At 41.7% G+C, this 12,220-nt stretch overlaps 3 protein-coding genes across 5 annotated transcripts in view; 1 reads left to right on the top strand and 2 right to left on the bottom strand.

Annotated features, from left to right (window-relative positions):
- Positions 1 to 1,538: 1,538 nt before the first annotated feature.
- On the bottom strand, positions 1,539 to 2,810 carry RPL36AL (ribosomal protein L36a like). The gene is given in 3 exon segments (XM_013003747.3): positions 1,539 to 1,701; positions 1,703 to 1,976; positions 2,707 to 2,810. Coding segments are annotated over 2 exon segments (321 nt in total). The 5' UTR covers positions 1,946 to 1,976; positions 2,707 to 2,810; the 3' UTR covers positions 1,539 to 1,623.
- A 130-nt stretch (positions 2,811 to 2,940) lies between these two features.
- On the top strand, positions 2,941 to 5,468 carry MGAT2 (alpha-1,6-mannosyl-glycoprotein 2-beta-N-acetylglucosaminyltransferase). The gene has a single exon (XM_013003745.2). The coding sequence runs from the start codon at positions 3,400 to 3,402 to the stop codon at positions 4,744 to 4,746; it is 1,347 nt and encodes a 448-aa protein (XP_012859199.1). The 5' UTR covers positions 2,941 to 3,399; the 3' UTR covers positions 4,747 to 5,468.
- A 2,166-nt stretch (positions 5,469 to 7,634) lies between these two features.
- Positions 7,635 to 12,220, bottom strand: part of DNAAF2 (dynein axonemal assembly factor 2) — a 13,580-nt gene continuing 8,994 nt past the window's right edge. For 2 of the 3 annotated variants that reach the window (XM_004698567.2, XM_045287739.1), the window contains exons 2-3: positions 10,148 to 10,291; positions 7,635 to 8,401 (exon numbers count right to left, since the gene is read on the bottom strand). In XM_004698567.2, coding sequence (XP_004698624.1) covers positions 7,901 to 8,401; positions 10,148 to 10,291 — 645 coding nt within the window. In that variant the 3' untranslated portion in view covers positions 7,635 to 7,900. The remainder of the gene's footprint in view (positions 8,402 to 10,147; positions 10,292 to 12,220) is intronic. The other variant, XM_004698568.2, reaches the window with a different exon arrangement.

Below are 12,220 nucleotides of genomic sequence, written 5' to 3'. Positions count from 1 at the left end.
ATCTGATCTGGACTCCATGTGTTGTGAGCGCTTGTCTATATCATTGTACATGCTCTGGCCTCGCCAGAACTGAAAGGCAGGACTTGGGTCATGATGGTGGGGGTTGAGGAAGCCTCAAAGAACCAGAAGAATATTGTGTTTCATCGGTGCTATACTGCACCCTGGTTGATACATCCCTTTCTTGTGACCCTCCTGTGAGGGGATGTCTTACTACTGTCTACAGATGGGTTTTGGTTCTCTGCTCTGAACCCCCTCGTTCTCAGCAATATGGTTTTTTGTTTTGGGTCTTCTGATGCCTGTTACCTGATCCCATGGACACCTCATGATCACACAGGGTGTGCTTCTTCCATGTGGGCTTGTTGCTTCTCTGCTGGAAGGTTGCTTGTGAATAACCTCAAGCCTTTAAGCCCCCACTTATCTTTTGATAGCCAGGCACCGTCAACTTTCTTCACATTTCATTGTGCACCCATTTTGTCTTCAGCGATTGTGCCCAGTGAGCATCACAGAATGCCAGGTTGTTAGAACAAAGTGTTCTTGCCTTGAGGGAAGACTTGAGCAGAGGCCCAAAAAGCCGTCCTCTACCTCAATATATTGCCATATAAATAAATATATGCACATAGGCCAATACCTATTTTTATTAATTTTTATTATTTACATATGTACACACCTGTTTTTACCTCTACCCATAGCTTTGCTTCCTAGATGTTTCCAGTTTCCTTTTACTTTCTTTCTATTCCACCATCACACCCACACTTCTGCCTTAGTAATTCCTGAGTCAGGTGGTTGCTGCTCCAACACCCCCCCAGCATCTCTTATGCCCTCCATTGAAGATTTTCATTCCCTAGTCAGTGTTTGCCACCTCCCCCTCCCGACACTCCTCCGGCTTGCTACCCATGCCTATCATTTTCAGGTCTAACCAGAGTGCCAGGCGTGTGATTCTACCTGGACACCATCTTGACTCTTCCACAAACCTTTCCCAGTTACTGCCTTTTATAAGTACTAGTTTCGTTCAACTTGGTTTCAATCATGCCATTTACCTCAACCCTCCCCACTGTCAAGATGTAACACTTGATTAATCATCTCCAACAGGTTAAAAAATGCAGCTTATGCCCTCATGAATTGAACTTTTCACGCTATTTTCATAACTTTTGTTGTTGGAAATCAGTTTTGAACTACAGCCTCACATTCACGATCATCAGTCTTAAACAACACCAATCAACTTTTTATTGTCCTATAGGGTATTATTGAACCCTTAATCTGCTATGCACAGACCTGACTTAACCTTATTCTCAAAATCTGAGTCTACTCCCAATCATTATGAATTCACTCAACGTGTCAAGCTGACCAGAAAATAAGTGTCAGTTTTTTTCCTACTATACGATTTACCCAGTTGTAAAGTGTGAGGCAAGTATCTTCCTTTATATATAGATGCAAGCCTCCAATTCCTGTGGAATTTGAAAATAGGATAAACTACAGCTCGCTTCTGATGATTTACTGTACCCCCAATTCAGAATTCTAAATAAAAACACAAACAAAAGTTTCGAGTAAGAATAACTATATTTTCTTACAGATAATTCTAATATTGATTTAACACTTTTTCAAATTTACAAGATAAAACAAGGCTTAGAACTGGATCACTTGGCCCTTTCTCTTCTTATCACCTCCCAGTTCAAAATGCTTGCATCTTTTAATGGCCAGCAATCCTCTTGGACCTGCAGTTAGGCTCAACGCATTCAAGTCTCAGCACGATCTTCTTTGTGGTTTTCGCCTTCTTCCGGAAAATTGGCTTTGTCTGCCCACCATAGCCACTCTGCTTCCGATCATAGCGCCTCTTTCCTTGCGCGTACAGGGAATCCTTGCCCTTCTTATACTGGGTCACTTTGTGAAGTTGATGCTTGCCGCACTTCTTACAGAACGTTCTTCGGGTTTTGGGTACATTGACCATCTTTGCAGAGATAGGGTCTACGCAGTGTAAACTGTAGTAAAATATTTTAAGCAGATGTTAAATACTACATTTAAAATTGGTATCAGTGACTACAGAAAACACCAACGTTATATAAATCACTGAGGTATAAATCCACAAAGCACTCATATTCCGTAGGGGTAAATGCACGTACAAGTGTTTTTTTCCCCTTCCCTACTTGTTCAAACTATTAGCGAATTTACACGAGATTTATTTTTAAATAGGTGCAGCCGCCCTGGGACGCCCAGTACAATCCATTCTTAGTATAAAGCGTGTTCCCGTAGGGACTAATCGAGAAAGTTAAAATTTATCTTTTTTTTCCTTTTCCGAGTAAACAAGACGAAGACTCGAGCTTCAGATTCCTCTGGAATCCTTTCCAAGCCCGCCATTCCTCCATTTCCTAGCTTCTGGACCAAGACTGGCTCAGTGGGCGGCACTAGCTTTTGGTACCGCCAGCCCCGTTCCTCGCCGGAGAACCGCGGCTGCCGGGTTCGCTTTCCCCCTCGGAAGCAGGGTCACTCGTCAGCAGTCCTGAGGGCTGACGTGTCCCTAACAGGCCCGCGTGGCCCACGAGCCAATAACCGCCATGCGTGGGGCACCTTTCCTAAACGGAAAAGCCAGGTCTTGAACTCAGTCAAACCAAGGGGTCTCGCCTCCCCGTTCTTAGAATTGCCTTGTCCTTCCCCAGATTCTGAGCAATGAAGGGTCCTCTCCGAACGGTTACAATCACGCGCTTAGCTTACCAGGAACCCGAGAGCCTGCGATCCTCGCCTCACGCCGCTCGTGCCTAACCGGAAAGGGAGGACTGAAGCGGAAGTAGGAACTGAGTTTGAGCGACAATGCTGAAAACCAATAGGCGGTGGGCACGGCGGGCCGGGCGTCTCAGGATGCGTCTAGGAAGCACCAATCAACGGACGGAGGGGCGGGACCGAGGGGTGTGGGCCTGAGGGCTGAGGTTCTCCGCGGGCCAGTTGCTGGTTGTCAGAACGATCCACGCCGGATTGGGCGAGGCAGCGTTGCTGGGTCTCGGCCGCCGGAGCCCGTGCAAGGATGAGAGCACCGGGCCGCTGGAGGCGCAGGTAACGGAGCAGGGGCGCACAAGGGCCGCGGCGGGGCTTCTTCCGTTACCCGCGGTGCTGAATGGAAAGGACCGAGGTGACGCTGAGCCGCGGCTCCGAGCGGCGGGGCTGCTGTCCGAGCGGCAGCTGCTAGACGAGGAGGATGTGTGGGGCCCGGACGCCGCGGGGGAGCTGAGAACCTTCGGGGCCCCAGACCTCCGGGGCCCGGGATGAGCTAGCGAGGGCAGCTGCGGGGGCCAGTGCCGACTGCCACAGGCCGAGACGTCTCGACGGTCGCCGCCGGGCCGCCAGCCCCTTCGTGCCGAAGCCGCTCGCCCTCTCCGCGCCCGTCCTCCCGCGCGCTCAGCCCCGGAGACCATGAGGTTCCGCATCTACAAGCGGAAGGTGCTGATCCTGACCTTCGTGGTGGCCGCCTGCGGTTTCGTCCTGTGGAGCAGCAATGGGCGACAAAGGAAGAACGAGGCCCTCGCTCCGCCGCTGCTGCAGGACGCCGAACTCCCGCGGGTGGCGGGCAGTCGGGGTGGGGAGCACCCCGCGGTGTCAGTGGGCATCCGCAGGGTCTCCAACGATTCGGCGGCTCCGCTGGTCCCGGCGGCCCCGCAGCCCGAGGCCGACAACCTGACGCTGCGGTACCGGTCTCTGGTGTACCAGCTGAACTTTGACCAGACCCTGAGAAATGTGGACAAGGCTGGTGGCTGGGCGCCCCGGGAGCTGGTGCTGGTCGTCCAGGTGCACAACCGGCCCGAGTACCTCCGGCTGCTACTGGACTCCCTTCGGAAAGCCCAGGGCATCGACAATGTCCTGGTCATTTTCAGCCATGACTTCTGGTCCACAGAGATCAATCAGATGATCGCCGGAGTGGATTTCTGTCCGGTTCTGCAGGTGTTCTTTCCGTTCAGCATCCAATTGTACCCCAACGAGTTTCCGGGCAGTGACCCCCGAGATTGCCCCAGGGACCTGGAGAAGAACGCAGCTTTGAAGATGGGGTGCATTAACGCCGAGTACCCCGACTCCTTCGGCCATTATCGCGAGGCCAAGTTCTCCCAAACCAAACACCATTGGTGGTGGAAGCTGCATTTTGTGTGGGAAAGGGTCAAAGTGCTTCGAGATTACGCCGGCCTTATACTTTTCCTAGAGGAGGATCACTACTTAGCCCCGGACTTTTACCACGTTTTCAAGAAGATGTGGAAGTTGAAGCAGCAAGAGTGCCCTGAGTGTGATGTGCTCTCCCTGGGGACCTACACTGCCAGCCGCAGTTTTTATGGCATTGCTGACAAAGTAGATGTGAAAACTTGGAAATCCACAGAGCACAATATGGGTCTAGCCTTGACCCGGGAGGCCTATCACAAACTGATTGAGTGCACGGACACTTTCTGTACTTACGATGATTATAACTGGGACTGGACTCTTCAGTACTTGACTGTATTTTGTCTTCCAAAATTCTGGAAAGTGCTGGTTCCTCAAGTTCCTAGGATTTTTCATGCTGGGGACTGTGGTATGCACCACAAGAAAACATGTAGGCCATCCACCCAGAGTGCCCAAATTGAGTCGCTCTTAAATAGTAACCAACAGTACATGTTTCCAGAAACTCTAATTATCAATGAGAGGCTTACCATGGTAGCTGCTTCCCCACCAAGGAAAAATGGAGGGTGGGGTGATATTAGGGACCATGAACTCTGTAAAAGTTATAGAAGACTGCAGTGAGAAATCAGTTCCAAAAATTAAAATGACAGTCTTCTGTTTTTGATATTCGTCCAAACAGGATATACAGTTGAATAAAAGGGTTTAGGAACTGGTTTCTGCTTTAATACAAAAAGAAATTCTTGTAAGAGATGTCCAAATATTGTAATCTTTCTAGTTATATCGGATTAAAATTTAAAGCTAAAGTTTTCATTTTAGGGTTGTGTCTTAAAGTTCAACCCCTATGCTAAAAGTAATCACTATTGTTAATTGGTAAGAGAGGAGGGGAAAATATTAAATTGCATCTATTAATCTTTTTATCTGGAACTTTGTACTCTTTTCCACTTTTAAAACTTATTTTAAATACAGCAAAGTTTATTTAAAATGATCACAAGAATAAAAAGTTATTACAATGAAGTTGCTAGAGTATTAACGGAACAAACTGTTTCACTCTTGACGTGGTTATGTGGAAGGGCATTCTTCACTGGTTTTATAATTGAAAAGTTATGTTTGTTAAACACACTGTCATAACAGCCATTTTTCAGTATTACAGATTCCTGTATTATTGTGTTAAGATTTGCCTGTGCTTTGGAACCTTCATTGAACATATTTTCTTTGAAATGTATTTGATAAGAAAGTTGAAACATTGCTTTCACTTCAACGAAGAAATACAATGGTTTGTTTGGGTTTTTTTCCTCCCCTTTCTTTAGTGCTGCCAAAATAAAATACTTGTTTTTCATAAAAAATATTCCTAATAATTTTTCAGAATTTTTTTTTTTTTCAGAATAAAATTTATTATTATTTTACTCCAAAACTCAGTACAGGCAGTCTGGGATTTTTGAAGGCTAGCATCACATCTTAATATTTAGTATCTGTACACTGTGTAATTGAGTTTGAAAAAAAACAAAGCTGGGCTCATGACAGTGCATTCCCTTTGGAAGAAACTGGCTTTCAAATTAGCCAAGCATAGATAATGAACAATAAGAAGTTGCTGTGTAAGGGAAATAACAGACTGAATTGTTTTGGAAGCTATAAATGATACAAAGTTCACTCTTGCCCAAGTAAAACCCTTTCGCAGTGCCAGCTTTAACAAATCATGTTTTTTAAAGGACAGAAAAAGTGAAAATCAGGAAGCAGCCTTAACATTTACTCCTTATTTAATGTAGAAATTTCCTTTAATAATATACAAGTAAAATTGCATTCAAGGAAAGCTGAACTCAAGACAATTTCTGCAAAAACTTTATTTAAATAAAAGAAAATTTTATACTACATTGACAGTCTCAAAATCACGATTACATCCATTTAAAGTTCACATTGTTGAAAATAAGCCCTGGTGGTGTTAACTACTCAGCTGCTGTGAAAGATTCATAGGGGTTTATGAATTGGGCTGCTAACTTGCAAGCTGACTTCAGCAGTACAAACCCACCAGTTATCTGGGAGAAAGACGTAGCAGTTTGCATCTAGCTGCTTGGAAACTCCATAGGTAATTCTGCCCTGTAGGGCCACTACTCATAATGCCACCTAGTCCCTTGTGCCTCATAGTGACCTATAAAGCAGAGTAGAACTGCCCCTGGGGGTTTCCAAGACAGTAAATCTTTACTGGCACAGAAAGCCTCACTTTCTCCCTCACAGTGCCTGGTAGATTTGAACTGCTGCCCTTGAGGTTAACCACCAACTTGTAATACCACGCCACCAGGGCTCCTTGGTAGGGTTGCTTTCAGTCAGAAATCTAGGCTACAGGAACGGGTTTTGGATTGTGGTTGAAAAATACATGTACTACTGCTCCGTTACTCTCACATGCCAATCTGGGTCCGACTACCCAGGAGCAGTGAATGTAAATCAATGTAAATCACCAGGCTTTGTACGTTTTTGGTGTGCTTGTCCTATATCCCAGTTGAAAGAAATTAGGTCCTTTCTAGGACTGAGCTGGGAGACCAGATGTCTGAATTACTGTTTATAAAGCCAATGGATCAACTTATGATTTCCATTAAATCAATTCGTTTTCTTTCCTGCAACTTTTATTCTCTCCTATAAAATTTTGTATAATACAAATCTGTTAAAATTTTCTTTGTCTTACATAAAAATATTTCCCCACAAATCTATTTACTTATGTAAACACTGACCATTTTGTTTTATTTTCATGTATAATACAATGAACATTTTCCTATGGAAGCAAATAGATTTTTATCTTGTTCTAAAGTTCTTAAAGGTATTATATAAGACCAAAAGATGTTTTAATACTAAAATAGTAATTTCCAAGAGTCTGTTAAAGGGTAAATTTAAATATATAGTTGAAGTGGAAAATGCCAAATTTAAATTTGTTTGTTTTATTGTAATTGTTTAGATTGCCAGTATTGGTTAGTGAAGTTATTTGTTAAGAAGCTCTATTTTAAGCATAAATACATCCTGTTGCATGACACAACCTTAACAGTTTTGAGACTAGCTAGCTAGCACGTATGCACAAACTCATTTCTAGTTCATTGTATTTTTTTTTTTAATCATTAGGGGCTTATACAACTCTTATCACAATCCATACATGCATCAATTGTGTAAAGCATATTTGTACATTGTCCTCATCCTCAAAACATTTCCTCTCCACTTAAGCCCCTGGCATCAGTTCATTTTCCCTTCCCTCCCCACTCCCCCTTCCCTCATGAACCTTAGATAATTTATATTCTGTCATATCTTGCACTGTCCGATGTCTCCCTTCACCCATTTTTCTGTTGTCCGTCCCCCAGAGTGGAGGTTATATGTAGATCCCTGTAATCGGTTCCCCCTTTCCACCCCACCCTCCCTCCACTAGTTCATTGTATTCTTGAGAATTATTTTTGTAATAGGCATTATAACTTAGTGAATATTTATTTAGAAAATATTAATATAATGGTAAAAAGCATAAAAAAATACAGAAGAGATAAAGGTTTTAATAAAACTAGTTTAATTTTCCACTAGAAAAACATCAGAGGAATCACAAAATTTACCTCCAAAATTAAGGAAAATTAACTTCTCTGGGAGGCAAATACCACAAAGCAAAAGCAAAACACTTAGAATCAAAATTACAGATTTTAACCTTATACTTTTATGAATAGATTTAGTTGTAAAGCAATGAATATTTAATAGACTATTTTAGGTCCTACTTAAAACAAAATTATTAACCTTTAACTTCCAAAATTGTATAGAATCAATCTAAGTCATACAGCAATGGATTCTCAAAACTGAATGCACAATGAGTCACATGATCTTTAATAATTTGCACACTGCCATCCTGCATATTGGTTTCTTTTATGCTTTCAAAAGCAGGTATATGGTGAGCTGTACTTTTGTTTTGTAGTGAAGAAAGGTGATCTACATTTAACTCTTTTTCTTCAGTTAATTCTGGTTCATTTGAGTAACCGGCACATTTCTCTTTTATAAATTCAGGTTCCATTTTTGACTCAGGTTGCTGAGATTTCCCAAGTAGCTCCTGAGAAACATCAAGAGACTCTTGTTGCAGGAAGGCAACTGAACCACAACTCTCTGCTCCTAGCACATCCTTTGCTATGATAGAGGAATCGGAAGATCTGGCACTTCGCAGTGTATGTTCTTGTTCAGTTGTAGTGGTGTTTCCTTCTTTAGCCAAACAACTTCCTTCATGGACTCCATCCTTTACATGAGGCTGATCAGAGTTACTATTTTCTTGCAACTATATCAAGAGAAATAATAAATTAGGAGAGTTCTTTGCCACAAACAGAAAATTAACTTGAAGTGTCCTCTGGGAATGAGACTTTAAAAGTTGTAAGAGAATAACCTTTGCAGACCTGCAGATATGCAAGGCTTCAAGAAGTTTAAGGAAAATGGAATTAAAAGATAATGAAATTTGTCCATGAACTTTTTCATCCCCTATTGGCATATAATTTACAATACAATAGTTCAGTCTCATCAAGAAGAGGTGTACAATCATCCTATCAATTTTAGAATATTTTCTTCACTCCTGTATTTATTGTTATTGGCTCCCCAGCTCCCCCCAACCCCCTGCCATACCTACAGGAGCCATTCATCCGGTTACTATCGCTGTAGATTTATCTATCTTGGACTTCCATGAGCTGTTTGAAGCCCTCTCCCAAGCTTCTCGTCTTCCCTAATAGCTATCCTCCAGTTGCTGTCGGTCATATTTTAATAATGCAAGCCTGGCATAAATTATCTGTTTACATCCTTTCAATGACTCATCTCCTTTAAGATAAAACAACCCAAACTTTTCAATATGACCCACCCAAAACTCTTCAACCTGACCTAATAGCCATCAATCTTATAAGGGCATTCTTGAATTTCTGTGCTTACTCAGAGTACCCCGCCCCCATCCCAATCAGTTTGTCAATTATGTTCATTACTAAATTGTTTTTAATGTGCTCAATATTGAAGAGTATGAACATAACTAAAAATCTCTGACACTGAGTTGATGCTGACTCACAATGACCCTATGGGGCAGAGTAGGGCTGCTCCTGGGAGTTTCTGAGATTTTTTTAAAAGTAATTTTATTTGGGGATCTTACAGCATATATAACATTCATACATCAAGCATATTTGTACATATGTTGCCATCATTATTTCCAAAACATTTCCTACTTGAGCACTTGGCATACACTCCTCTTTTTACCCTTTCCAAGATTTTTCTTTACATTTTTAATTTAATTTTTTAAATCATTTTATTAGGGGCTCGTACAACTCTTATCACAATCCATACATACATCAATTGTGTAAAGCACATTTGTACATTCATTTCCCTCATCATTCTCAAAACACTTAAATTTCCAAGATTTTTAAGGTGGGTAGAAAGCCCCATATTTGTCAGGTAACAGCTGGTGGTTTTGAACTACTGACCTTGCAGATTGTAGCCCAATTCATAACCACTATGCCATCAGGACTCCTTTGTACATGATTAAATATGTTTCAAATACAAAGAATGAACAGACTGTAGGTATTATTTCCATGAGGAAACAGATTTGTGTGTGTGTCTGGACTAGTGCTCAGACTTAGAGTGCTATTTTCTCTTTGTGCCTCCTAACAGGGTTATTTTGGGATTAAATGAGATGATAAGTGAAAGTGAACACACACACACACACACACACACACACACACACACACACACACGCTTTTCTGCCTCTCTCTCATGCCATTGTTAATTTTAACATGAGGGGGAGCGGGAAGGGAGGGGAAAAATGAGGACCTAATGTCAGGGGTTTAAATGGAGAGAAAATGTTTTGAGAAATTATGTACAAATGCGCTTTACACAATTGATGTGTGTATGGATTGGGATAACAGTTGTATGAGCCCCTGATAAAATGTTAAAAAAAAAATTTTTTTTTAACATGAAAGAAGTTAAAGAAAAAAAATTAATTTATTGTTTTATCTATCCTAAATTAGTCCTTTATAAAACCTACCAAAATCCTTACCTTTGCATGAATTTGAATATTATCATCAGTAATTTGAAGAACTTCAATTAGTGGTGGAACTAGGGGTAGTGCTTGCTTCAATGAAGAGCTCAGGACCTCATCAAGAAACTCATTAACATTTTCTTCATTGACAAACATCTTTTCCTAAAATAAAAAGGGAAAAAATAGTCTGGCTTAACGGTCATACTTGACACAGCTGTATCCAAGCTCAACTCAAAAGAATTGACAATCTAAATCTCACACAGTTCAGGGTTACATATGTAAAAGATGTTTTAATCATTTTAATGGGGTGTTTTACAGCTATCACAATCCATACATATATCCATTAGGTCAAGCACATTTGTACAGATGTTGCCATCATTTTCAAATAATTTTCTTTTACTTGAGCCCTTGGTATCATTTTTTACTCCCTCTCCCACCCTCCCTCCCTGATGAACCCTTGATAACTTATTTTTTTCATGTCTTACACCAACCGCTGTCTCCCTTCACCCAATTTTCTGTTGTCTGTTCCCCTGGGAGGGGGTTATATGTAGATCATTGTGATCAGTTTCCCCAACTCCCCCCACCTTCTCCTTCCCCTCCTGGTATTGCTACTCTCATTATTGGTCCTGAGGGGTTTACCTGTCCTGGATTCCCTGTTGCGAGCTCTTGTCTGTACCAGTGTACATGCTCTGGTCTAGCTGGATTTGTAAGGTACAATTGAAGTCATGATAGTGCAGTGTGGGGGGAGGAAGCATTAAAAAAAATAGAGAAAAGTTGCGTGTTTTGTCACTGCTATACTGCACACTGACTGGCTCATCTCTTCCGTGTGACCCTTCTGAAAGGAGATGTGCAATTGAGAAGAGATGGGCTTTGGATATCCACTCTGCTCTCCCCCTCATTTACCTTGATAATTTTGTTTTGTTTTTCTGATACCTGTTCCCTTCATCACCTCATGATCACACAGGCTGGTGTGTTTCTTCCATGTGGGCTTTGTTACTTCTCAGCTAGATGGCTCCTTGTTTACCTTCAAGCTTTTAAGACCCCAGACGCTGTATCTTTTGATAGCTGTGCACCATCCGCTTTCTTCACCACATTTGCTTAGGCACCCACTTTGTCTTCAGCCATCATGTCAGGGAAGGTGCGCATCACAGAGTACCGGGTTAGTAACACAAAGTGTTTTTACATTGAGGGAGTACTTGAGTGGAGTCCCAATGTCCGCCTGCTACCTTAATAAATATATGTACATAAATCTATTCATCTATTGTTATATATAAATGTATTTACATATATACATACCTGTATTTAGACCTCTATAAATGCCCTTTGCCTCCTAGTTCTTTTCTCTTATCCCACTATCATGTTCAGATTTTATTCGGGTTTCAGTAATTCCTCTTGACTACATTGCCCTCTATGAAGGCCAGCCCCGGCATCCCATGCCCTCTCCTTGCCATCAATTTTAGATCACTTGTTCTTCCCTTGTCCCTGGGTTTGTTGGCACCCCTCTCCCTTCCCCCCTCTTTAAAAGATGTTTAGTATCATTCCTATACTGTTTGGCAAAAGAAAACTAGTGATAGTGTAGTGAACAAACTAAAAAAATACTACCATGCATATACAAATACACAGGAGGAAATATCTAAAAGAATATAGTTGTTGTTTCTTATTTCGTTCTCTAAAAATCTGAAGTATATTTTTCTCTCCCATATAATATCACGTGCAAATGGCATTTTTATTTCCTTTTTCTCATATTTCTTTTTTGTTTGAGTTTTTTTCTTCATTTTCTTATATTTCATAGGAATAATATACCACTAGGGTTTTAAATGCAGACCCAGCTATAAAATATAATTATTTTAGAACACTTCCGAATGAGTCAACTAAGAAATACTGAAATTTTACATGACCAGTGGGCTTTTAGTTCTTAGCCAGCTTAATAAAATATGGTAATATTTCATTAAAAGAAATGTGTTCCAGAAGAGCCCTCCAGGAACAGTGGTGAGAGTGGCGATGCCTGGGGGGTGGAGGGAATGTGGGGTGGAAAGGGGGAACCGATTACAAGAATCTATGTATAGCCTCCTCCCTGGGGGATGGACAGCA

This window comes from Echinops telfairi, unplaced genomic scaffold (assembly GCF_000313985.2).
Source record: "Echinops telfairi isolate 266 unplaced genomic scaffold, ASM31398v2 ScPeMD7_18;HRSCAF=68, whole genome shotgun sequence".
NCBI lineage: Eukaryota > Metazoa > Chordata > Mammalia > Afrosoricida > Tenrecidae > Echinops > Echinops telfairi.
This window is presented reverse-complemented; position numbering and strand designations above follow the sequence as displayed.

Coding starts and splice junctions, on each gene's coding strand:
- MGAT2 (XM_013003745.2), top strand. CDS start 3,400: ATGAGGTTCCGCATCTACAAGCGGAAGGTGCTGATCCTGACCTTCGTG.